This window comes from Artibeus jamaicensis, unplaced genomic scaffold (assembly GCF_021234435.1).
Source record: "Artibeus jamaicensis isolate MK-2021 breed Jamaican fruit bat unplaced genomic scaffold, CSHL_Jam_final scaffold_2172, whole genome shotgun sequence".
In the NCBI taxonomy this organism is placed as follows: domain Eukaryota; kingdom Metazoa; phylum Chordata; class Mammalia; order Chiroptera; family Phyllostomidae; genus Artibeus; species Artibeus jamaicensis.
This window is the reverse complement of record NW_026522031.1, coordinates 2,624,931-2,649,468: the sequence shown is the minus strand read 5'-3', so window position 1 is coordinate 2,649,468 and position 24,538 is coordinate 2,624,931. Positions and strand designations below refer to the sequence as shown.

Below are 24,538 nucleotides of genomic sequence, written 5' to 3'. Positions count from 1 at the left end.
CCAGTCAGGGCACATACCTGGGTTGCAGGCCAGTTCCCAGCAGGGGATGCACGAGAGGCAACCACACATTGATGTTTCTCTCCCTCTCTCCTTCCCTTCCTCTCTAAAGATAAATAAATAAAATCTTAAAAAAAAAAAAAAAAGAATGTGTATTTGATAGGCAAGTTACCGCTTCATGGTAACTGACAGGAATACCTATAAAATGTTTTCCTTTTTTTTAAACAGAACATTTTTTATTTCAATATAGTACTTTTTTTTTTTAGATTTCACTTTTAGAGAGGAAGGGAAGGAGAGAGAGAAACATCAATGTGTGGTTGTCTCTCGCACGCCCCCTACTGGGCACCTGGTCTGCAACCCGGGCATGTGCACTGACTGGGAATATAACTGGCAACCCTTTGGTCTGCAGGCCCAGCTCAATCTACTCAGCCATACCAGCCAAGGCTGTTCTTTCCTTTTTAAAAAAAAATATTTTCTAGGTGAAACAGTTTGCAAGAGAATTTAATTATAAAATCTAATCTCAGTAATTATACAGTCATCCTATTTGTTATTTACTATTTTCCATCCTAAAAAATTTTTCAGTAATAGGCATAAAATCTTCACTGTATTGTGTAGCTTGCTAAGCATGATTACATATTTACCCAGCTGGTCTTTATTTTGGTTTTTAAACAATCTTCTGAAATAAGTACAATCACTGTGCATTTGACAAATACAGGGGGAGAAAATGAGGTTCAGAGAGATTAAATAAAATTCCTAAGATCACTGAGCAAGCCTGTGGCAAGACCACGTCGACTTCAGGTCTTCTCCCCAAAGGTGCACTCCCTTCACCCTGTGAGGCCGCCTCGGACACAGTCAGGTCACCGGGGATTCCCAGGGGCAGGCCCACCCCTAAGACCTGTGTCCCACAGACGTCCCTATCAGCGCGGCCCAGCTGAAAATGTACACACCCGAGTCAGGAGTCATACCCACTAGAATGGGCATTGCCCACAAAGTTACACACACCTTCAGATACTTCATGACCCCCAAATACACACGTCAACGCAAATGCTTAGGTAACATTCTGGGTTTCTCAGGAAGCACGTCGGAACACACGAAACCACCTACTTTTACTGTCTCATACTTCTTCACTGAAATGCCTGTACCCCACTTTTTCCCTTCCAATACAGATGCTATCCATGAAGAAGGAGGCCCTTTAGAAAACGACATTCAATTAAGGAAAAGCAGGAAGCACGGTGGCCTGTGTGGCTGGAATGGGCATGTTCACTATGGAGGAAGCTCTTGGAAAAGGCCGGTGAAGCTCTGTGCTTGCTCTGAGGAGTGGCGAGCACATCAACGGGCTTAGGAAGTAGTTCTGAGAAACGGACCTTAAAACCAAACGCTGCAACTAAAGAAACCCTTTCGTAGTCCTTTTCCCCCCAAAACTGTTTTGTGGAAGACGGCTAAAATGCAACCTTAAATTCATCATTCTCCAGCAATACCTGCAAGTTCTAAATCAATCGGCATTACAGCGCGTAATGGCTACTGTTTTGTGATCGGGTCCCTGCAACATTCCCGATTCCTTCTCTGTCCCCACTAATCCTGGTACCGCCGATCTTGACCGCAGTACAGAAAGCGATGCTTTGTTCTTTGCAATAGTCTCGGGCATCTGCCATGTTAAGAGGTCTGCACAGTTCTGAACCCAGGGCAGACTAATTACCGAAGAGCCCTGGGGTGTGCTCTACAGTGAGTTTTCTAAATGTTTAAGTTACAAATAGAAGCAGCAATAGTGTTGGCTTAACTATAGAGGAAGATCAGCTTCTCCCAAACCGAGGGCCATGACGACCTCGGGTGGCCATGGGGAGCACATGCTGGCTTCTGGAAAGGCAAGGGGTTCTCTGAGGAGCAAGGCCTACCACCTTCTGGAGCACCGACACACCTGGGAGTGTTGGCTAAGTGGTTCAAACATCTATATTCATACCAAGGGAAAGACAAGCTCTTTAAAGTAACCAGGACCCAAACTGGATAGGATTCATCTTAGATGAGCAAAACAGTAATTCGTGGTCATGTCTACTACCCCTTGGAAAGCCTACACTGGGAACACAAAGTTCGGCAGACTGGACCGGCCTCGGGGTGACTGGCGAAGAGCTGTCCCCGTGAGATTAAGGCTGGGAGTACAAGAAGCCTTTCAGTGAAGGTCTGCTGTATGGCTCCGTGTGAGCCTAGTGTTTGGTATATGGACCCAGGTTTTTATTTTTAAAAATGTAGAATTGACGCTCTGGCTGGCATAACTCAATGGATTGAGCACTGGCTGCGAACCAGAGTGTCGCTGGTTCAATTCCCAGTCAGAGCACATGTCTGGGTTGCAGGCCAGGTCCCCACTTGGGGGCGCACAAGAGGCAACCACACATTGATGTTTCTCTCCTTCCCTTCCTCTCTCTCTAAATATAAATAAAAATAAAGTCTTTTAAAAATGTAGAATTGTAAAAACATATAAGATGACTCTTAAAATTTACAACAGCAAAAATAAAACCACAAAATTGGCCAAAACAAATTCCCAAAGAAGAAAATCACCTGAGAATTATTGTTATCGATTCTAGAAGGTTATAATCTGAAATCATAAGATTCTGATTCATTCAACAATTAATTTATTCAATGATGGATAAGTTCATTATTCATTTTTCTGTTGACCCCACCTCAGGTGTGACAGTGCTTTCATTAAAGATCCGGCAACTGACAGTGAGGCCAGAAGCAATTTGCTCAAGATTATATTATTCATTATGTCACATTCAAGACTCAAATTCAAGATTCCTATCTACTCAAAAGCCAAGAGCTTGGTGTATTAATGCTCTGGACAGAAATGAGCAACAGCAGCAGCGACCTGCCTGACTCCTGAGGACACTGTTCGACTCACAGCACCTGAACGTGGGCGTCCGTGCTGCCCAGCCCCCACCGCCTGCTTTCTCCCTGCACCTTCCTCCGCAGGCACTGCCCCGAGGGTGTAACTCCATGTTGCTGTCTGAGCTACTTATATCACCAGATAATAAATCCGAGACTACTGGTTCAGTTTTCAGAAGAGCTTGCTGTTTGTCATCGTGTACATTTAAAACAGACAAATGATTAGTGCAAATCTGTTTTTCACTAGAGACTCTTACACCGCAGAAGCGTGAACACAGTTTGGGGAGGATCTCTTTGTAACGGACAGAAGGACATCAGCATCACCTCTGTACCTGGCCTGGGGATTTGGATTAGATCACAGGAGTCCCACAACCTGACCGGGGGAAGAGACAGGTTAACCTCTGGTCCAGGTCCTCAGTGATTGGAGCTTTCAGGCCATCAAAGTGCAGAACAAGTATCACATCCCACGTGTGAACTGCCCACTCCCAGGCTCGCTCAGCCACGGACGCTCCCACCCCACAGGGACAACCTACTGGACTTTGTTTCCACTTTCGGCGAAGAGGGTGGGGCTCAAACTGCTGGTCTGCCCCAGGGGGATGAACCCGATGGGGATCTTACTGAAGGTGGCCTGGGAGGAAAAGAAAAGGCAAGTGTTACCGTTATGGTCAGAAAATCGGACAGGCACAGACGTGCCTCTTTTGACAAGTGACTGGAAGTGACCTGGGCCCCCCTCCCGGTCTCCCTTCGCCTCCCTAGACCGGCCATCGGACAATACTGAGTAAGCAGCTTGTAAAACGAAGCAGTCCATGAAGACAGCATGACTCTGAACTTGAAAGCAATATTCTAGTACTTGTTAGTAACAACTGGTTCAGACAGACAATTGTGACAGAGGCTGTATTATGTCGTCACGCTGTTCAAAGGGGCTGCAGATAAAGTCCAACTCGGAGTATCTAAGCCAAGTACAGTAACTGGTGACAGGTGAAAGTGCCTCATAAGCAACCCCCAGTCCAAATGTGGTGGAGAGTCAGCGAGTCTGAGCGGGAGGAGGTGGGGGGACAGCCACCAATTTAATGAGCGACCAGAGTAAAGAGACACTGTAAGGGCCCAAGGACTATTTTGAACATGATGTACTGTGATTACCAAAGAGACTGGGAAGGGTCTTCTTTCTTGTTTTATTTGCAATGTATTTTAAATTCTTGTAGAAAATGTCTCAAATAGTGTTACACTCACACATCCATGACCCACATTTAACAAATGTTACATGTTGCCATATTTGCTTCAGATGGCGCAGGAAATGAAATGACAGAGATACAACGGGGGCCCCCCTCACCCTCCCCTTCCCTCTCCCTGCACCACAGGGGGGCCCTTCTCCTGAGGAGGCCGTGTGGGGTCTCTCCATCCTCACTGTACCATGTGCAGCATCCTTAACAGGATGCTTGTTTTCTAAACTATAAAACTTCATAAAAATGTATAACATACTTTGGCAACTTGCCTTTTTTACTTAATATTTTTTAGATTTCAGCATGTAAATATTCATAAATGCAGTTCATTCATTTTAACCTCTGTGTGCCTTCCAGTATAGGAATATGCCACAATTTATTTATAAAGGAATCCTTTGAAAAAAGACTGTATAGAAAAGTTGTATTTTAAAGAACTCTTGGTAAAAGCTCTGGGATTCTCTGGATTCCCAAGGCACAAGAGCCCACCACGGTAACCCAGTGCCCTCGGACACGGGAGCCACGCTTGTCTTTCTGAAATCCACGGGCACACAACCTATGTCCACCTTCAAGTAGAAAATGGGCAAAAAGGTACAAGGAGGAAGTAAAGAGAGAACAGAAATGTAAAAGCTGAAATGCAGTGAGTCTTCTTAAAGGCTTACCTCATCTGCTCTTCGAAGAACTCCAGTAATAACCTAAAAATGTTAAAGAAAAAATTTATGGACAACATGTACTTCCTTTATCATAAAAGAACCGGATTCTACTTTCATGGACCACACACTTGCTCCTGTTCTCTCCCTGGAAATGATGTCCAAAGATGTACTGGCTCTTAAAATGCATAGGATTCTCCGACAGGGTCAGAGCTAAACTAAATTTTATTCTTGACCTAAGGCCCCTAGTACAATAAAGACTAAGGTAAAAGAATTCTAAACTCCCCACATTATATTAGCAAAATCATGTTTTCCGGTCTGGAAGATGGGCACAAATGTGCCGCCCACATCGTTTACCCAAAGGGCCCCAGTTCGCCACGGTCAAGTGCACTGGGAGAAGAACCGGCCTGGCCACCCTCAGAGAAAACCGCTGCTCATCAGTGAGCGGGGAGACCAGGGGACCGTGGGCCTCCACTGAAAGGTGTGTTCCATCTGCATTTCTACACAATTCACTTTTACATTTAAAACCTAGTGCCCTGTGTCTTGTGAAAACTGAACAATACCTGGGGAAAAAATACTTCCTCATAAACCCGCTCTGCAGAGCCACCACCAATCAACAAATATCAGTCTGCTGTTGATATTTTGGTACATTTCCCTCTAATGCCTTTTTCATGAGGGCGTATTTTTTATGCTGGATTATACCAAATACACGATTGGAATCTTCCTTAAGGAGATTTCATGGAGTAAAGGCTGATGCCAGTCTCCTCCCTCACCCCCTGCCTCCGTGCCTTTTAGGATTAAAGGGGGCCATCGTGACATCTACCTCTGTGCTGACATGCTTATCAGTCTTCTTCACACTTCATTAAAAAGCCATTAAAACAATTACGAGATCATTAGCACAGCTTTTTTAAAGCAGCTTACTTAGGCTCACATAATTGCTCAGCCGAACAAAGCCAGGACAGTGCCCTGTCTGTGGGGCCAGCTCCGGAGGCCTGAGCACCGGTGACACCACCACACGGGGCGGAAGGCGACCGGAGCGAGGTGCGGTGTGAACTGCGGCCACAGGACGCAGACCGCCCGGAGGGCGGCGGCCTGCGCCATGGGCTCAGCTCCTCGCCGGTTCCCCACATCCAGGGGAGTTTCCAGTCTACTGCTCGGAAAAGAGCTCTTCAAGGCAATACACTCACAGCCCTTACTGGGCCCAAGTGGGCATCGGGACGTGGAACTGGAGAACAAAGGCGGGGCCAGCCATCGGACACAGAGGTCACAGAACGTGTGACAGAAATGAAGTGAGAATAAACAGGTGCCTCTGTTAAGGGAAACTTTGTTTGCTGCCTAAGAAACATTCCTCGCAATTGAAACTATGATTCCCATAACTAATGGTCTTCAAACTATGAAAAGCTTATCGTGCCCGCCACCATCGTTCCTGCTGTTTTCAAATTTATCGGCCTTTAAAACAAAGGGCACATGAGGAAAATGCCATGCTGTGCTTGTCTGGAAATGATCCTGAAACCCGGAGAGGAAGGAGTCATTTTCTTAAACGATGCCCACCATATGCCACGGCTCTAAGGGCAACTTTCTGCCCGCCCCGCCCCCCAAAGCTGTTTCGGAAGGACTGCGGCCGCACCTCCTGCAACGTCCCGTCGCCTCCGGCCACAACGATGACGTCCGTGTTCTCCATCAGCTCCAGCAGTTTCTTGGCCTGGCCCTCATAATCTGTCTGAAACACAAAGGACGCCTTCGGTAAATGTATCATCCCAGGGCGACTGGTGACAGGTCTAAAATACAGGTTATTTTCTGTAAAAGTTTTATGCTGAGTCTTCTCTTAAATTCTGTATGATTGACAGACATGAACCACTGAAGCTAACAAAGCAGTATACGTGGTTTTCACAGCTCTATGCCCCTGGAGCCGGAAGGGACCTCCTAAACCGTCCGTCAGCCCCTCCCCTGATCTCAGTTGCACCGTGAGCTCCTCAAAGGGCCATCCCCGGTCCAGTGTGGACTCCATGACATCACTCGCCAGTGGCTTTCCTCCGAAGGCAGGGAGTCGAGTGGAAACGTAAATGAGAAGGAGCAGTGGAATGAAAAGAGCACAGATTTGGGACCCGAGAGACTGACATGAAGTCTCAACTCTGCTGCTTTTTTAGCTGAGTGGCTCTAAACTCTCGGAGTCTTAATTTCCTTATCAACAAAATTACCATATTTTGCCATGTATTATAATGTGCACTTTCTTTGCCCAAATTTTTGAGGGGAACATCAATGGGCAGTACCTGAAATACCTCATATCCCTTCTTGTGTTTTGTAATTATGTTACATAAAATTTCTTGTACCATAATATGTTAAAAAGTTAGTGCTAAAATTCCTTTATAATACAAACAAGTATCTGAATATAAATAATGAATTTAAAAAATTAAAACAGAAGTTTTTTCCTGAAAGTTTGGGCCAGAAATGTGGGTGCACATTATACGCGGGTGCATATTAGACACGGCAAAGCACGCTGTGTGCTGGGGGGGTGATAATCAGAGCTTCCCCATAATACTGTTGTACGGCGTATGCAAAGCAATGAGCAAGGGAACCGTTCATGATTGGTACTATACTCAGTCAAAGGAGGTTACCACTGTAGACAGAAATACTGTACATAAACTACAGGGACGACCCAAATTAGTCACGACGTACCTAGGCATCACCATTTTTATTGATAATATTCCATTTCAGCTATATGTGTAAAGTAAATGAACTACCGGAGCCACCGCCTCTAAAACCAAACACCAAATTTTAATAGACATAGTGCAACTAATTCTGAGAGATGCAAACAACTCCCTGCAACCGACGCTGCACTAGACACACCACAGGTAGAAGTCAGAGACTTGGACTTCAGCTACAGCCTCTGAGCCAGCAGGTCCGTTCACACGAAGGAAAGAGAAAGTCCCTGAACTAACACCACTTAATTTTATGATCAATGGTCCTACTTTTATTCTGAAAATTGAAGTGACTGGTTTTATATATTTTGAAATATTTCGGTAACGAAATATGCCGATCCTAATTAAAAGAATGGTTTGTGAGCACCCTGAAATGGATGATTCTTGGGAATCGGCATGGGGCCACTAAGAAGGAAGCCTCTCAGAAGCCGCCACCTCCTCCTCCTCCTCCTCCTCCTCCTCCTCCCTGACATGACTAGATTGGTGTGTCTGGGAGACTTGTCCGACACTGTAACTGGTTTTCAGCAAGGCACCTGCCCAGTGACTGGATAATATCCTTGGGGACCAGGTGGGACAATGTGGAAACAATGTGTTAGAATACAATGACATTAGTTACCAAGTAACATATAGTTACTCAAAGTGCGGTGCTCAGTGAAGTGACAACAGTGTGCAGGCAGGTTCTCAGTGACTTCTCTTTGGGGCTCCCCCTTCAGCCTCCTCCTGCACAGCTCTTTACCAACAACGGAGGAGAAAGTAATTTACTGCTTACCTCTTCGAGACAAAGCAATAACCCTGCCCCTCCTTCCTTCTCTGGTCTCCCAGCTCATTCTCTCTGGTCTCCCCCAGCTAACTCCACTCCAGGCACACTGCCCCCCCAGTCTCCCTAAACGCCCAAGTGCACCATTGCCCTCACCGAGCAGTGTGCTCGACCCGAGTTCTTCCCGACTTGGAGCAGCCGCGTCGCTCACTCAGTCCCTTCGGGTCTCTGTCCTTGGCCTTCTGAACTAACCTAATGCCTCCACTATACTTGTCTCTTTACCCTGCTTGATTTTTCTCCTTGGCATTCATCACCATTGGACAAACCAAATGTTTATTTGTGAGTTTCCTTTCTGCACCCCTTCCTTTCACACTTTGCATGGGAGCTCTTTCAGGAGAGCTGGGAAAAGATCGTTTTGTTCTGACTGTATCCCCAATACCTAGACAGGGCTTACCTAACAGTGGGCACTCAATAAGCATTTGCAAAAAACTAATCAATGAGAATAAGTGCATGGAGGAAAGAACCAAAATGCAAAAAGATCTTGACTGATTTAACAGACCCTAATTTAAAAGGTTACATTAACAGGCGCAACACATTTGAGGCTCTGTCTGATCTTCAGATGAAAATTCCAAATGCACCGAAAAAGGGAGGATAAAAAAGTGCTGTAACGATGCAAAAAAGATGATTCAACACACTAAGCTTACACCTTTTGCAAAGTTAACTCAAAATGGGTCATAAACTTAAATGTAAATTTTTTAAAAACCCTGTAAAACATAGAAGATCTAGATCCTGGGTTTGTTAATGAGCTTTTAGATAAATCAACCAAAAGATCCATGGGAGAAAAATTGATAAGTTGGACTTCCTTACAATTAAAAACTTCTGCCCTGTGAAAAGCACTATTAAGACAATTAAAGAACAGCTTTAAAGACAGTATAAGAAGAAATATTTGCAAAACACGTATCTGTTAAAGGATACAAACAACTCTGGAACTCAACAATAAGAAAACAAACAAGAAATAACCTAATTAAAAGAGCAAAGATCTGAACTAACACCTGATGAAGAAGATACGCGGATGGAAAACATGCAAATGAAAAGGTGGTCAACAGCCCATGTCACTGGAGAACTGCAGATAAACCTACTTCTGCCCACCCCTGTATGTATATACCCATCAGAACGGCTAAAACCCCGAACACCGACACCACCAAGTGCTGACAAGGATGTGGAGCGATGGAAATTTCATTCATTGCTGGTGGGAATGCAAAATGGCACAGCCACTTTGAACAGGTGGTTTGGCAGTTTATTTCACTGTTTTTAAGTTTTTATAGAAGTTTATTGAGTCAAACTGATGACATGCTGGGAAGCGCGACCTCAAATGCAACCTGGCAGGTTCTTACAAAGCTAAGCACATTCAATTACACTCTTAGGTATTTATCCAAATGAGTTGAAAAATTGTCTCCACACGAAAAGCTGCACATGAATATTCACAGCAGCTTTATTAGTAACTGTCAAAATTGGAAGCAACCAAGAGGTCCATCAATAGGTAAAAAAAAGGCAAACAAACTGTGCAATGGAATATTAGTCAGTGAGAAAAATAATGAGCTATGAAACCATGAAAAATACATGTCACCGAGGAGCCCGGGCTGGACCGGCGGAGGAACAGCTCTGCTCCCAGCCTGCTGACCGACAGACTCGAAGCAGAAAAACGGTCGTTGAGGCAGTTTGTTATAAAGCCATAGGTAACCAGTATAGATATAAATCTAAACAGCAACAATTATAGTAAGTGTTCCTGGATTAAGTGGTCCAGTCAAAAGACAAAAAAAAGAGAGAGAATGAATTTTAAAAGATCCTGTTTTGATGCCTTTACAAATGACACACCTAAAATATAAAAATACATGTCCTGGCTGGTGTGGTTCAGTAGACTGAGTGCCGGCCTGTAAACTGAAAGGTCTCTGGTTCGACTCCCAGTCAGGGCACATGCCTGGGTTATGGGTCAGGTCCCCAGCTGGGAGCGTGCAAGAGGCAACTGATCCATGTCTCTCTCACACCTCAATGTTTCTCTTCCTCTCTTCCTCCCCCCCTTCCCCTCTAAAAATAAAAACAATCTTTAAAAAAATAAAATGTAAAAATACAAAAGGCTGAAAGTAAAAAGATGTACAAGTTACACTAGGCAAAAAAACAACCCAAAGTAAGCTGGTGCAGTGACTAATCCTAACAGGTAAGGTGGACTCAGGCAAAGTTCAGGATCAGTGCTGCAGAGAGTCACTAAACGCCGGGGTCAAAGTACAAGGAAAATAAACTGAGACTCGAGTGCAGTCCCACAGTATCGACAGCAAAAATGGACATTACTATGTAGAGAAACAGACAAGCCCACGATTACGGTGGGGGTCTCTAACACCTCTGTCCCTCAACAGTCTGCAGTCAGAACAGAAGGAAGAATTGGTGAGGACGCGGAAGATCAGAGCCACATGACAGATCTGACGTAACAGACCCGGTCAGAACCTGACCTCCAACAGCTGACGCAAATCCCTTCCAGGCGCACGTGAGGCACAGGTGAAACAAACCAGCAGCAGGCCACAGCAAGGCTCCATAAGTTTTAAAATACTGGAGTTACATACACTTCACTCTCTGACCAAAACACAGTAAAATCAGAAATCATTATGATAAGGATTTGGAAAAACGTTAAATTTAGAAATTAAAAACATGCCCACATAACACATAGGTTAAACAAGAAACATGATGAGCACTGGAAAATACTTGGAAATGAAAAAATTGCACATCTACACTTATAGAATAGAATGCAGCTGAAGAAGCAGAGTAAAACGCAGAGCTCTACCATGTACGGCAGGACTGAGGGGTGCGAATTAATGACACAGAATCCACGTCACAGTGTCAGAAAGGGACAGCAGGAAAGCAAGATCCAAAGAAAGGAGAAAAAAGGGGACAACAGAGAAAAACCAGAAATTAATGAAACAAACACAAGTGACAGGACCAACCAAAGGCTGCTCTTGGCAAGGATGAAGTATGTATGTTCATGTACCTCTCACAGGACTATCAAGAGAAAGAAAAAACAAGGGGACAAATAAACTATATGAAGCAAAAAAATGAGATGTTACAGGAATCTAAAAGGTCAAGAGAGGATGTATGAACAATTAATCTGAAAACACTGGTGACATGAACAAACTCCTTGACAAATTCATCTTACCAAACTTAATTCAAGAAGAAACAGAACTTGAGTACCTCTAGAGCCATTAAAAAAATTTAACACGTATTTTTTTTAATCCCTCAAAGAAAGCTCCAGGCCCAGATGGTTTTACGTGTGAGTTCCACCAAACATCCCAGGAACAAACAATATCAGTCTTAAGTAACCAGCCTCTGATCTCTAATACACAGAGTCTGGAATCTGCACATCAGGAACTTACACAGATGTTAGTTTGTTCCCCCCCACTCAGTCCTGGAGACAGACACCTGGAACCCTACTTCTCAGACAGACACGCTGGGGAAGAGAGGTGAACAGTGCACGGGAAGTTGGGCTGAATGACCTTTTAATCTCTATGACTTAATGGAAGTGTGTAATGTTTAAAACAGGTTAGCTACAGACTCACAAACATGTACCAATGGTTTCCATCCACTACATATATCCACGTACATACTAGGCACACGTCACTTAAAAACCAACAAAGAGGTACCCTGAAGCATCTTCTGAAATAACACAATGCCCTCGAACTTATTTTATTACCTTTTCTTCTTACCTAAACCTTGCAAATTCTGAAGCTTTACCATTTAAAATTCCTCACCAGAGGAAAAAATGTTTACTGGTCTGTGGAACTAGCAGGAAATTACTCACTCAAACTTGCAGGTTTTGTTTTTTTCAAAAAGGAATTCTTACAGCTACAACAATTTTCATCTTCTGAGAGACAGCAATTCCACCTCCTACTTTCACATGAAAGGAGCCAGGTCTCTGCCTCCGTCTAACCCTCCTCTGACAATGAGAAGCTCTAAGGAAATGAGACGGCTTTCACTGTTGGAGCCAGCACACAGCGTCGATCTCTCTGTCCGTGTCTTCAGCGACACTGATTTCTGCGGACAGGCCGAGAGGAGAGGCTGCCTCATAAGCTGCGGCAGCCGGGACAAGACCGACGCTCCGCAGCAGGCCTCACCTTGACGACGGTCACATCCATGCCAGACAAGTGCAAGATCGGGGCAGCATTTTTTTCAAACAGAGTCCTTGCTTTGCTGTAGACAAAGGAAAAAACACAAGTATTTTAACACGGATTCTCAAGAGAAGAGCATAAAGCCCAACCACCTGCTGTAGTGTAGAACAAGAAAGAGACTAAGGCACATGGGCTCCCTTTATTAGTTCACGTGTAGGAAGATGAACAGTGAGAAATGAGTGTCTTTGACTAGGGACAAGCCTCCGCACTCAGGAGTTCAGTCTTTGTCTGATACAGTAAGCCCGTATCCACTTGGGATGTTTCAGCTCCCGGTGCAGTTCCCGAGGAAGAATGTGCACCGGATATAGAGCCACTGAAGCAAAAATGTTTGATTCAGTGAACAAGTATTTATTGAGCACCTACTATGTGCTAGACAGGTGTAGGAGCTGGAGATGCCACATGACAAAGTAGACATAAAATACTTGCAATTTTAGTATAATGTGTTACGTTTCCAAGGAACTTATTTGTATTCTAGTGGCGGAAGGAGAGAATGTATTTACTATATTTATCATTTTTTACATGGTCCCAGGGAACAGACTGAACCAAACAGAGTGTCGCTTAATTCTAACCAGCAAACACAACCTTTGTGGGAGAAACATGAAACACGTTGTTTGTAACAATTTCAAATACTATCTTTACTTCTTAAGTTTTAAACCTGCAGTAAAATTCCTGGAGAAAGCAATACTCTTTTCCATGATGGCCCAAATTTCTGCTAGAACAGAGAGAAGTTAGAAATGAACTACAGCTTCCCAAACTCCCAGGCCCGCCCTTCTCTGAGCTGCCCCAGCACCGGGTCTGCATCTCCTCGGGGACTGTCACAGGGCAGCAGGATGATTAGGGGTTTGATACTCGGTCTCCGGGCAGACTTGACGCCCTGCAGAGACGGACACCGAGCGTGTCCCCGAGTCCCCTGGCCTCTAGGAGTACGTCTGGCGTAGGTGGAACATACTTAATAAGAACCTAATGAATTAATGCACAAATGAACGTGTGAACAGACCCACCCTAAATGTGGACCTGTGCATTCTGAGGGGAAATGACATGACTATGACGTAACAAGAGAAACAGTTAAAAAGACCTTAGAAAAGTTTAAGTGTCTTAAAAATATCAGCCCTGGCTGGTGTGGCTCAGGAGATTGAGTGCCGGTCTGCCGGCCGAAAGGTCGCTGGTTTGATTCCCAGTCAGAGCACATGCCTGGGTTGCAGGCCAGGCCCCTGGTTAGGGGTGTGTGAGAGGAAATGGACTGATGTGTCTCTTGCACATGGATGTTTCTCCCCTTCTATTTCTCCGTCCCCTCCCCTTTCTCTAAAAATAAATAAATAAGATCTTTAAAAATAAAAAAGTATACATCATCCTGAGAGTGACTCTTGTCCAATTCGGGAGAGGATGCAAAAAAAAGCGTAGGAATCAAGGAATACAGAAGGTGCCAAAAGTCCCCAATGGCGCAGTCTCCAAGCTGAATAAGTAACTGTGAGACGCACCAACCAGGAGACCTGCCTTTTCACCCAACTCTTTTCAACTATTATGTCAGAAACAAGCTACTCCTTTCAAAACGGTCAACTAGCCAAACATCTAACTGTTACATCCACATTTACTCAGCTCTCTTTCAAAAAGTTTCCTTTTAACCAGTCATGCCTGCTTTGACTTTCTTGAAAATGTTTTGTACTAGACAGATGCAAGGTTAGTCAATGACCAACAAACATATACGGACCAAATTCCGCATTCTCTATGGTGACGAGAACCACCACCACTGGCAAACAAAATGCAAAATCCTTCTTATTATGAATTAAAATGGAAGTTGAGAAGCTTGGATAGATGTTCACAGGAACCATTTGAGAGACCATCTCAGGCCAAGGGCCTAACTGGGCAGGTGATGAGCAAAACACACAAATATCCCCTGCCTTTTCCTCTGCTCTGAATGCTTCACGGAATGAACATGAAAGGCTGAACGGAAGGTTCTCCGTGCGGCTCGCCACGTCTGCGGCTCACCCCCAGCAGCAACGGGCCGGGGCGGTCACACTGCACACACGCCTCCTCTGCACGCCTTCGTTACCGGACGGATAAGACAGGGTCCGAAGGAGGTGGATCGGCTCTGTCTCTGAGAAGCAAAACTCTGAGGAAGTCTCGATCTGCTACCTTAACTCCTTAGAAAAACCCGTGAGCGCCTTTAAATTAGCTTAAGAAATAAGACTTGAACATCTGGGCCTTTATTCGTGGCTTTATGTGATGCCGCAGGCACAGAAAATTTCTGAAAGTGAAGACATTGATTTCCTTTCTAATGTTCCATGTAAAAGATTAAAAACCAGGTGTCATAGTAAGAAATGCATTATTCATTATACAATCAAGGGTGAGACAGCACTGGAAATAAAAACTGTATATACTTGTAGCAATTTCCAGGCTCATGCACACACACACACAAGAATAATTACTCCTTCATGCATTATTTACTAATGATAAACACACGCTTGTATTATTTCTTAAAGCTCTAATGTAGTTTTAAACCAGTACTACATAATGATATAGCTACACAATAAATTATAAATTATGTGTCAGGGCAGAGTCGAGATGAGGAAAATAGAGCAGTAAATAGCAAAAGCTTTAAAAAGGGATGCTGGAGTGTTTCGGAGTGGCTGCTTGGGGGCACGGTGCAGGGTCCACCTTGTTCCAGGGGACGGCGACTCGAGGGAGGACAGCCTTTCCTAAGCCTCACCTTGAGATAAAGACTATGCTTTTAAGCAAGCATCTAGCTTTAAAAATGCAAAGACGTTTAAATACATTTACGTGTACAAATGTGAACAAACCTAAAAAATAAAGTCTTTAAAAATGTATCTCTTAGAAGTAGAAACTCAATATAACTGATTGTAGCCCAAACAAACTGCCATCTATTTTTCTTTATCAGAATGGGCACGTTGCTAAATTACTAGTTTTCCAAAGGAACAGGACCTCAAACAGTCCAAGGAGGCAGTAGGAAGGGGACGAGCACTTTCGGGATGGGCGGGAGAGCAAAACAGAGAACCCTGGGAGCGGAGAACCACAGGTAAACAACGGCAGTGACAGCAGCTTGTATTTCCTTTACTCAGACATGGAAATCTGCCAGACACTCCAAAGGGCTTATCTCACTGCATCCGAAAAGCACCTATTACACAGGCAGTTTTGTAAGGTTCTGGGCTATTGCTCTTCCCATTTTACAAAAGAGTAAACAGAGCATTTAAGTGAAGTAGCTCCCACAATATGACAGAGCGGAAAGGAATTTACGGACCTGGTCCTTCAAACTCTCGAGCCCACAGAGTTCTGTGCTCCTTCCGTCCCTGAGCACCACTGGCTGCTGAGTTATCTGGGGTGTTTTGACTGTGTTGTGTTAGGCTCGAGGGCCGGTATGATGCAGCAGTAATGCTGTTAAACGACAAGGATGAGCAGGCATTATGACAGGGTGTTTTCAGTGGGAGGAAGTGGCTTTAACAAGGCCATGCAGATAGGATTCAATCAGGCAGAGTAATGGAACCGATGTAAACCATCTGTGAGTGAGTATCTTAGACTGTTGAATTGAAAAGAAATAAGGCGTGACTTGTCCTCATATCTGGGAAGCCACACCTCGTCCCCAGAAATTACAACAGAAACTCATTTCAGAAGCCGAAAGCGTTTCCTCTAAGATGGGTGACAAGGCCAGGGTGGGCGCCACCCCCACCTGCGGCAGCAGAGCATTGAAGTCCCAGCCACAGCAGCCAGACAGAGAGAGAAGGCATCCAAAATGGAAACGAAGAAGTGAAACCTCCTTGTTTGCAGTGACCTGACAGTACATATACTGTAGAAAATCCTGAAGACTCCACCCCAAAACTGTTAGAACTAATAGATGGTTTCAGTAAACTGCAGGATGCAGAATCAATACATAGAAATCTATTACATTTCTACACACCAATAATGAATGATTAGAAGAAAAATTAAAATAAAATCCCATTTAAAATTGTATCAAAAAGTATAAAACGCCTAGGAAAAAACTTAACCAAAGAAGTGAAAGACCTGTACTCTCAAAACTATTATAAGACACTGGACAAAGAAACTGAATAAGATAACAAATAAATGGAAGGATATACCTTACTCATGGATTGGAAGGATTACTGTCATTGAAATGTCCTTCCTACCTAAAGCAATATACAGATTCAATACAATCCCTATTAAAATACCAATAGCATTCTTCTCTGAATTAGAATAACTAAACCCAAAATTCAGATGGAAACATAAAAGACCCCAAACAGCCAAATAAATCTTGAGAGAGAACAAAGTGGAATGTATCATGCTCCCTGGTATGAAACCACACTACAAAGCTACAATAACCAAAACAGTATGGTATTGGCAGAAAAACAGACACACAGACCAATGGAACAGAACTGAAAGCCCAGAAATAAACCAATACCTGTGGGCAACTACTTTTCAACAAAGGAGCCAAAAACCCACAATGGAGAAAGGAAAGCCTGTTCAATAAATGGTGTTGGGAAAATTGAAAAGCCACATGCAAAACAATAAAACTAGACTGCTATTGAACACCATACACAAAAATTAACTCAAAATGGATTAAAGACAGCTGAAACAATAAAATACATAGAAGAAAACATAGGTACTAAACCTTTGGACCTTGGTTTCAGGGAAGTTTTTGTGAACTTGACCCCAAAGACAGAGGAACTAAATACAAAAATAAGTAAGCAGGACTACATCAAACTAAAAGCTTTTGCACAGCAAAAGAAACCATGAACAAAACAAAAAAGAACCGACTGAAGGGGAGAAGATATATGCAAATGATACCTCTGATAAGGGTCTAATGTTAATATCTAAAATATAAAACGAACTAATGTAACTTAACAACAAAGAAGCAAACAGTCCAATTAAAAAAGAGCAGAGGACCTGAACACTTTCCCCAAGAAGACATACAGATGGCCAACAGATACATTAAAAAAATGCTCGACTTCACTAGTAATGAGTGAAATGTAAATCAAAACCACAAGGAGATACCACCTATTAGAAGGGTTATCAGCAAGACAAGAAATGACATGGGGGGAGGGGGAGGATCCCGCCAAGATGGAGGCGTAGGTGGAAACACTGTGCCTTCTCGCACAACCAAGTTTAAAGACAACAAAATTTAGTAACAAAAAATGCAGCCAAAACACAGAAAATTGAACTATACCAAATTCTGACAACAACGAACCCTCAGCCAGACAGGTAAGAGGGGTGGAGCCAGCGACTGGTGGAGCAGGTCACGCAGAAAAACTCTGCCGGATCCAACTGAGGTGCGCAGGCGGCGGTTAGCAGATCCCAGGTGTGGGGTTGCGACAGGCGGAGCCAGTGAGGGCGCAAGGCACCTAGCTGACCGAGGTCACACATGTGCACACAGATAAACCAGGCGAAGAAACGAGCAGTGAGACAGACTGAGCAGGCCCCAGCAGCAGGAAATAGCAGAGGGGACCGCCACTTCCCCGCTCTGACCCCGTCCCCACATACAGCGTCACCAACCAGTGACCTGGGTGGCCCCGCCCTGGTGAACACCTAAGGCTCTGCTCCTCATACTTAATGGGCGCAAACAGACCAAAACATGGCTCAAGAAGAACTCAGAGCCCCAGAGCCCATAATTCTAAGCGACCAAGAAATAGCCAAACTTTCAGATGCACAGTTCAAAACACTGGTGATCAGGATGCTCACAGAACTGGTCGATTTTTGTCACAAATTAGAGGAACATATGAAGGCTAAACTAATTGAAATGAAGGGAAATGCACAGGAAAGAAATGGTGATGGAAAAAAAAACTAGGACTCAAATCAAGGGAGTGAACCAGAACAAAGAAAAAAAAGACCAAAGAGAAAAATATGAAGAAACAAGAACTCAAAAAAATGAGGAGAGGCTTAGGAACCTCCAGGACATCTTTAAACGCTCCAACATCTGAATTATAGGGGAACCAGAAGGGGAAGAGGAACAACCACAAGTGGAAAACTTATTTGAACAAATAATAAAGAAGAATTTCTCCAATCTGGCAAAGGAAATAGATTTCCAGGAAATCCAGGAAGCTCAGAGAGTCTCAAAGAATTTGGACCCAAGAAGGAACACACCAAGGCACATCATCATTACATTAGCCAAGATTAAAATGAAGGAGAGAATTCTAGAAGCAGCAAGAGATAAGGGGACAATCACCTACAAAGGAGTTCCCATCAGACTGTCAGCGGATTTCTCAAAAGAGACCTTACAGGCAAGAAGGGGCTGGAAAGAAGTATTCCAAGTCATGAAATCCAAGGACCTACAGCTAAGATTGTTCTATCCAGCAAAGCTTTCACTTAGAATGGAAGGACAGATAAAGTGTTTCTCAGATAAGATCAAATTCAAGTTCATCATCACCAAGCCCTTATTCTATGAAATGTTAAAGGGACTTACCTAAGAAAAAGAAGATAAAAAAGATGAACAGTGAAAGAACAGCAAACTCACAGTTATTAACAACCACACCTAAAACAAAAGCAAACTAAGAGGACAGCTAGATCAGGAGCAGAACCATAGAAATGAAGATCTCATGGAGGGTTAGCAACAGGGGAGTGGGAGGAGGAGAAGGGGGGAGAAGGTACAGAGAATAAGTAGCATAGACGGTAGGTAGAAAATAGGGGGGAGGGCAAGAATAGTGTGGGAAATACAGAATCTAAAGAACTTGAGACATGTGGTCATAAACTAAAGGAGGGGGAATGGTGGCGAAGGGGGTGTACAGGGTGGAGGGGAATGAAGGGGGAAAATAGAACTGTAATGGCATAATCAATAAAATTAATTTAAAAAATGGTAGAGGAAACAGAGAACTCAAAGCACTTATATGTACAACCCATGGACATGAACTAAAGGGAGGCGGAAGCTGGATGGTTGGGGTGCAGGGTGGAGGGGGAATAAAGGGAGAAAAATTGGGAAAACTGTAACAGCATAATCAATAAAAATAGATAAATATAAGTAAATTAAAAAAAAAGAAATGACACGGGGGAAAGTAGTGGTGGGAAAATGGAGACAACTGTATTCAAACACTAATAAAAAAAAGAAGTAGCAAGTGTTAGAGAGAATACAGACACAAAAAGAACTCTCATTCACTGCCGGTAGGAATGTGAATTTGTACAACTGCCATGGAAAACAGTACGGAGGTTCCTCAAAAAATTCACAACAGAGCTGCCACACGAGCCAGCAACCCCTCTTCGGGGGTATCTACCTGACAAATGTGAAAACATTTATTCGCAAACATACATGTGCCCCTATGTTCCCGGCAGCATTGCCCACAGTAGCTGAGGCCCTCCCACAGCTGAGTGAGCAAAGAGGGGGCGGCACACGCCGGGACCCACAACGGGCAAAAAAAAGTGATGAAATGTTATCGTTTTCAGCCACTGAGATGGGCGCTGAGCCTTTCGTGCTAAGTGAAATAAGTCGGATGCTAAAGAACAAAAACCGTATGGCTTCACTCATGTGTGGGATGTAAAACAAAGCAACAAACAAAACAAAGGAACGAACTCACTGACGCAGACCACGGCTCGGTGGTTGCCGGAGGGGAAGGAGGTGGAGGATGGAAGGAGACGAGGCTTTGGGTGGTGAGCACACAAGGCAGTTCACAGGTGATGTGTCAGAGAACTGTACGCTTGAGACTTACGTGATTAACCAACGTCACCCCCAAAATTCAACTGTTTAAAAAAGTGCAGAGTGTTCCCGCACGCTCCTGGCCCCACTCCACACACAGCCCACCCCACTGTGGACACCGCACACCAGTGTGGCACATCTGTTACAATAACGCACAGGGACACCTGAGTAGCACCCAAGGTCCCAAGTACTCTTCCCACCTGGATCCCACATTCCCTCACGTGACCCTGCCGGCCAGCCAGACCAGTGTACTCACGGTCCCGCGACACAGCAGAAAACAGTCAGTCCCTCCTGTCCTAGGCCCCTGTCCTCAGACCACCTCCTCAGCCCAGAAGAGGGGGGGGCTCTCCCTCGGGTGCCCTCCCAGGCCAGGCTCAGGCTCACTCCTCCAGGGAAGAACTCTGCTGCCCGTGCCAGCCCAGAGCTCCTGGCCATCTCTGAATGCCTTGCCACGGAGAAGTTCTGATAACCCACGTCACGGCGGCAGGGGTTTCCCCAGGGGGCTGCTGCCAAGCAGGTCAGACTTACTCGCAAGTGTTAATTCTAGAATGATCAGTGACCTTCAGTTAGCCAGGTTTGCTGGGCACCAGTTAGCTTTACAGTTGCACCTCATTAACTGTTATTTCTTCATCACACGCAAACCTTGTTGCTGGAAGAGTATTGAACCTGGCCTTCCAGTTCCAAACAATCCAACCAGCTGCCGGATATTCCATGATTATCCCCCCCCCTTATAAAAACTGAACGTGCAACAAGCCACCAATGCGTACGTAACAAATCGCCTACCCTCTGCAAGCGGCGGGGTTGAGGAAGACGGTTGCCTTCTTCACTTGTGCATTGGGAGGGATCAGCTGATTGCCAAACACCTAAAAAGGGGGAAAGAAAAGTTTGAAGTGAATGTCCTTTTATTTGGTTAGTGATCACATATATTCTTTCATTCCGAAAGAATTTACTTCCAGAAGATAATAATAGTTACTCTAGGAGAAAAAAAGAATGTTCTTTCATGATTTCACATTAACAGAAATACCATAAGTAATAACACAAAAGTGTCCCATTATTTAATAATAAACAAACACTGCTTTACCTGCTAGAGGTAACTTGTGTTTTCTCCACAAGCTGTGGCCAGGTTTATTACAAACACAAGAGAGAGACAATAGCTGCCAGAGGGGAATTTTAATCCATTTGTCTTTAGTTTTCAGAGTGTACTCTTTTCTACTTCAACTTATTACTGAAGCTTATTTATGAAGAACCTTTGTGTCACCAATTAATCTTTATATATTTACATATATCTGAGCTAATACTCTACCTGCCTCCTCTGCTTTGCTACCTTGAACGATAACTTAAGTAGCATCAACTGTGGCAGGAAAAGAAATGCAATCAATGTTCACTAAGCACTTAGTATTTGCCACTTTCGCACTCATCGTTCTTAGTTCTGAGAAACCTAGGAGGTCTTAAAGGTTCCCATTTTAATAGATTAGAAAGACAGGATTCAGAAAGACTGAATCAAAGTCACCCTGTTAATAAGTTACAGCCTAGCATTTACATCGATCGAACTCCAAAATCCCAGCGTCTCCTTCTTTATCAGCTCTAAAGAGCAAAGGAAGGACGAGGCAGGATTCAGAGACAAGGCGATGCAAGGGTGGGGACTAACAGGAGCACAAGATCCGGAAAGGACGAGAGGAGGACAGCGGCACAAAGGGCTAAGTTCCGAGTCTTGGACGGCGGGGAGCAGGTCTGGGCCAAGAAGGCAGGATTCCAGGGTAGATGTACAAAGTAACTACCGGGAAAAATGAAAGGTGATAACCAGATTTTCATTAAATAGTTGCCTCTAAATCTACCTCCTGCCTGACATCCACTGGAGATCCTTTCTTACCATTGTCTATTTCTTGCTTAAAAAAAAGTAAACTTTTTCTGAATACTTCAGAAAGACATACTGTTTCTTTGTTAAAAAAAAAAGTACATTCTGGTACATTATAATTTCTACTGTTTTCAGTCTTACTGAATTAGACCTTAACATTTGGCTACCAAATCTCTACATATTATAATTTGTTCTTGTTCTATCCATACTATTTCTGGAATGTGGCCACAAATGATATAATTAACAAGTTCTCGTGCCCACCCGGTTCCGGATGCACAGTTCCACATTCTTCCCCCCTGTCCTGGTTTCTACTCTCCAGAATACTTAACTTGCAACTCAAGTTTTAGGTTGACAGGAGGTTAAGGAATTTATGTAAGACTGTGATGAGCTAAGTGTACATGAAAGTTAAAAAATCATATTCTTTCAAAAATTTAGACTTAAGAGAAGGGCACAAATAGAAAACGTCACTTTTATCAAAGAGGAGCTAAGTGTGTGTGTTGGGAAAAGGAAAATTAGAACAGTGGGAAAAGCCCCACCTGGTGTGGCTCAGTGGATTGAGTACCGGCCTGTGAACCACAGGGTTGCAGGTTCAATTCCCAGTCTGGGCACATGCCTGGTTGGCGGGTCAGGTACCAGTAGGTAGTGCACAAGAAGCAACCACATACTGATGTTTCTCCCTCCCTTCCCCTCTCTAAAAATAAAATCTCTAAGAAAAAGAACAGTGGGAAGAGGTAAATAAATGAAAAAGTGGAAATAACTCAAGGAACACAGTCTCCGAAAAAGTAAGAGAGAATAGATTTTGGAACGGACTTTGGAACAAAGGTGGAGGCATTTATCTTAGGCAAGGGAGGACCCACGAACGTTCTCTCTTAAAGAGCAAAAGAGAGGGATCGTCTCCCAATTTTCCAGCTGCTAATGGAATATTCACTTATGGTGGGGATCACCTCGACTTGAGTACAAAGTTCAAGTTCATTTCCAAAACAACTTAGAGCCACATGAGATGAAACAAGTGACCAAGTGCTCAAATTCGGAAAACACATTTAGAATGGTTAGGCAATCATAAAAGAAAGGTATTTGCTAATAGTACCTATTGTCACTGTCACGCATGAAAACGTTTCAGGAAAAACAGTAGGTTCGCCGCCCACGTCTCCTACTATAAATCTCATACCTTTTTCATTTCCTGTTTTTTGTTTTTGTATTTCTGCCATAATAAACTTAAATGGCATACAACAAGAAGGCAACTCAATCATGGAATTCACCTGCAAGGTATAATGTACAAGTTTGGAGGGGGTAAGAGAACAAAAATGTGGCCTTGGACTTGAAAGGATTTGCAACTGAACTGTAACAAACACAGCGAGATACAGGACGATTTAAGTGCACTATCACCAGGCGGGCCAACGGCGCGCATGGTGGGAACTGGCTGTGCTGAGAGAGTCGAGCTTTAACAGTATGAACCAACAGCTGTAAGAAGATTTGACTTTGAGGAGTAACGCCTGCTCTGAACTGACGGCCTATGGAGTTCTTGATCAGGACGAGTCAGGGCTTGGCCTCGTCCTCAGGCCAAGACTGTGCATGGAATCGACCTCCCCCAGCCCCCGCCCCTGAGCCGCTCGGACACACACAGTGGTAAACCAGCCTAAGGCCGTGGGCAGCAGGACTGCTCCACACCAGACGGTTCACTTCCTCTGCTGGCTCTCCCCACGACCGTCCCCACCCCCCACAGTGGGGACACACCCACGCCTCCAGATGGGAGGCACAGCGCCCTGAACAGCCTGCGTCTCCCGCACAGATGACAGGAGGCGCTGCCCCCGTCTCATGGCGAATGGCGTTACCTGAGCTTCTTGGCAAGCCGCTCTCCTCAGCAGGTTATCACTATCAGAGAAAACAAGGGAGAAGAAATGTTAGCTCTAATAAGCAGTTGAAAACCCAAACAAATAAAACGGTTTCTTAAATACACACAGCTCTCCCCTATGAAATACCCAAGTGAAAGGTTCTTGAAGACCTACAACAAATTATGAGCGCGTCTGAAAAACACTTCCTCTGAATGAAATAGGGTGTGAATGACTTCCATATAATGGCAGGCAGAATAACGCCCCCTGAAATGGCCACATCTGAACCCCCAGAACCGGAGGCTCTGCGGCATCACGATGGGAGTCAGCGTGGCACCTGGAGACAGGCAGATTCTGATGGTCCGTGAAGGTGGTCAAAATTAACCACCAGGGTGCTCAGAAGCAGAGAAACTCTCCTGGCTGTGATGATGAGCAAATCTGATTACGGAGGTTGGATGGTCAGACAGAGGCAGCCCTGCTGGCTCTGAGGATGGAGGCCAAGACCAGGGCGGGAGTGGGGGGGGGACCTCCTGGAAGCTGGAAAGGCAAGGACAGGCGCTCTTCCCGACAACCTCCAGAAGGAGCACAGCCCTTGCCGACACCTGGACTTGAGCCCAGTGAGACTGCACTGGACTTCTACCCTACGGAGCTGTAAGAGAATCTGTGTCCTGCTAAATCACTAAGTTTGCAATCATCTGCAAGGGCAACAATAGAAAGGTAATGAGCCCATCCTGCATGTTTCTGACCCAATGGAAATGGCTCAGGTCATTCACCAGAAACAAATGTGATGTTTAGTTGCTTCTGCTGCTGTTTTACCTAAAC

The 24,538-nt window shown here is 44.4% G+C and overlaps 1 protein-coding gene across 1 annotated transcript in view; it reads right to left on the bottom strand.

The window, feature by feature from the left end:
* Positions 1-24,538, bottom strand: part of AGK (acylglycerol kinase) — a 74,802-nt gene that overhangs the window by 21,681 nt on the left and 28,583 nt on the right. Inside the window, exons 3-8 of the mRNA XM_037138936.2 lie at positions 23,720-23,759; positions 20,816-20,895; positions 12,352-12,427; positions 6,366-6,458; positions 4,751-4,783; positions 3,405-3,499 (exon numbers count right to left, since the gene is read on the bottom strand). Coding sequence (XP_036994831.2) covers positions 3,405-3,499; positions 4,751-4,783; positions 6,366-6,458; positions 12,352-12,427; positions 20,816-20,895; positions 23,720-23,759 — 417 coding nt within the window. The remainder of the gene's footprint in view (positions 1-3,404; positions 3,500-4,750; positions 4,784-6,365; positions 6,459-12,351; positions 12,428-20,815; positions 20,896-23,719; positions 23,760-24,538) is intronic.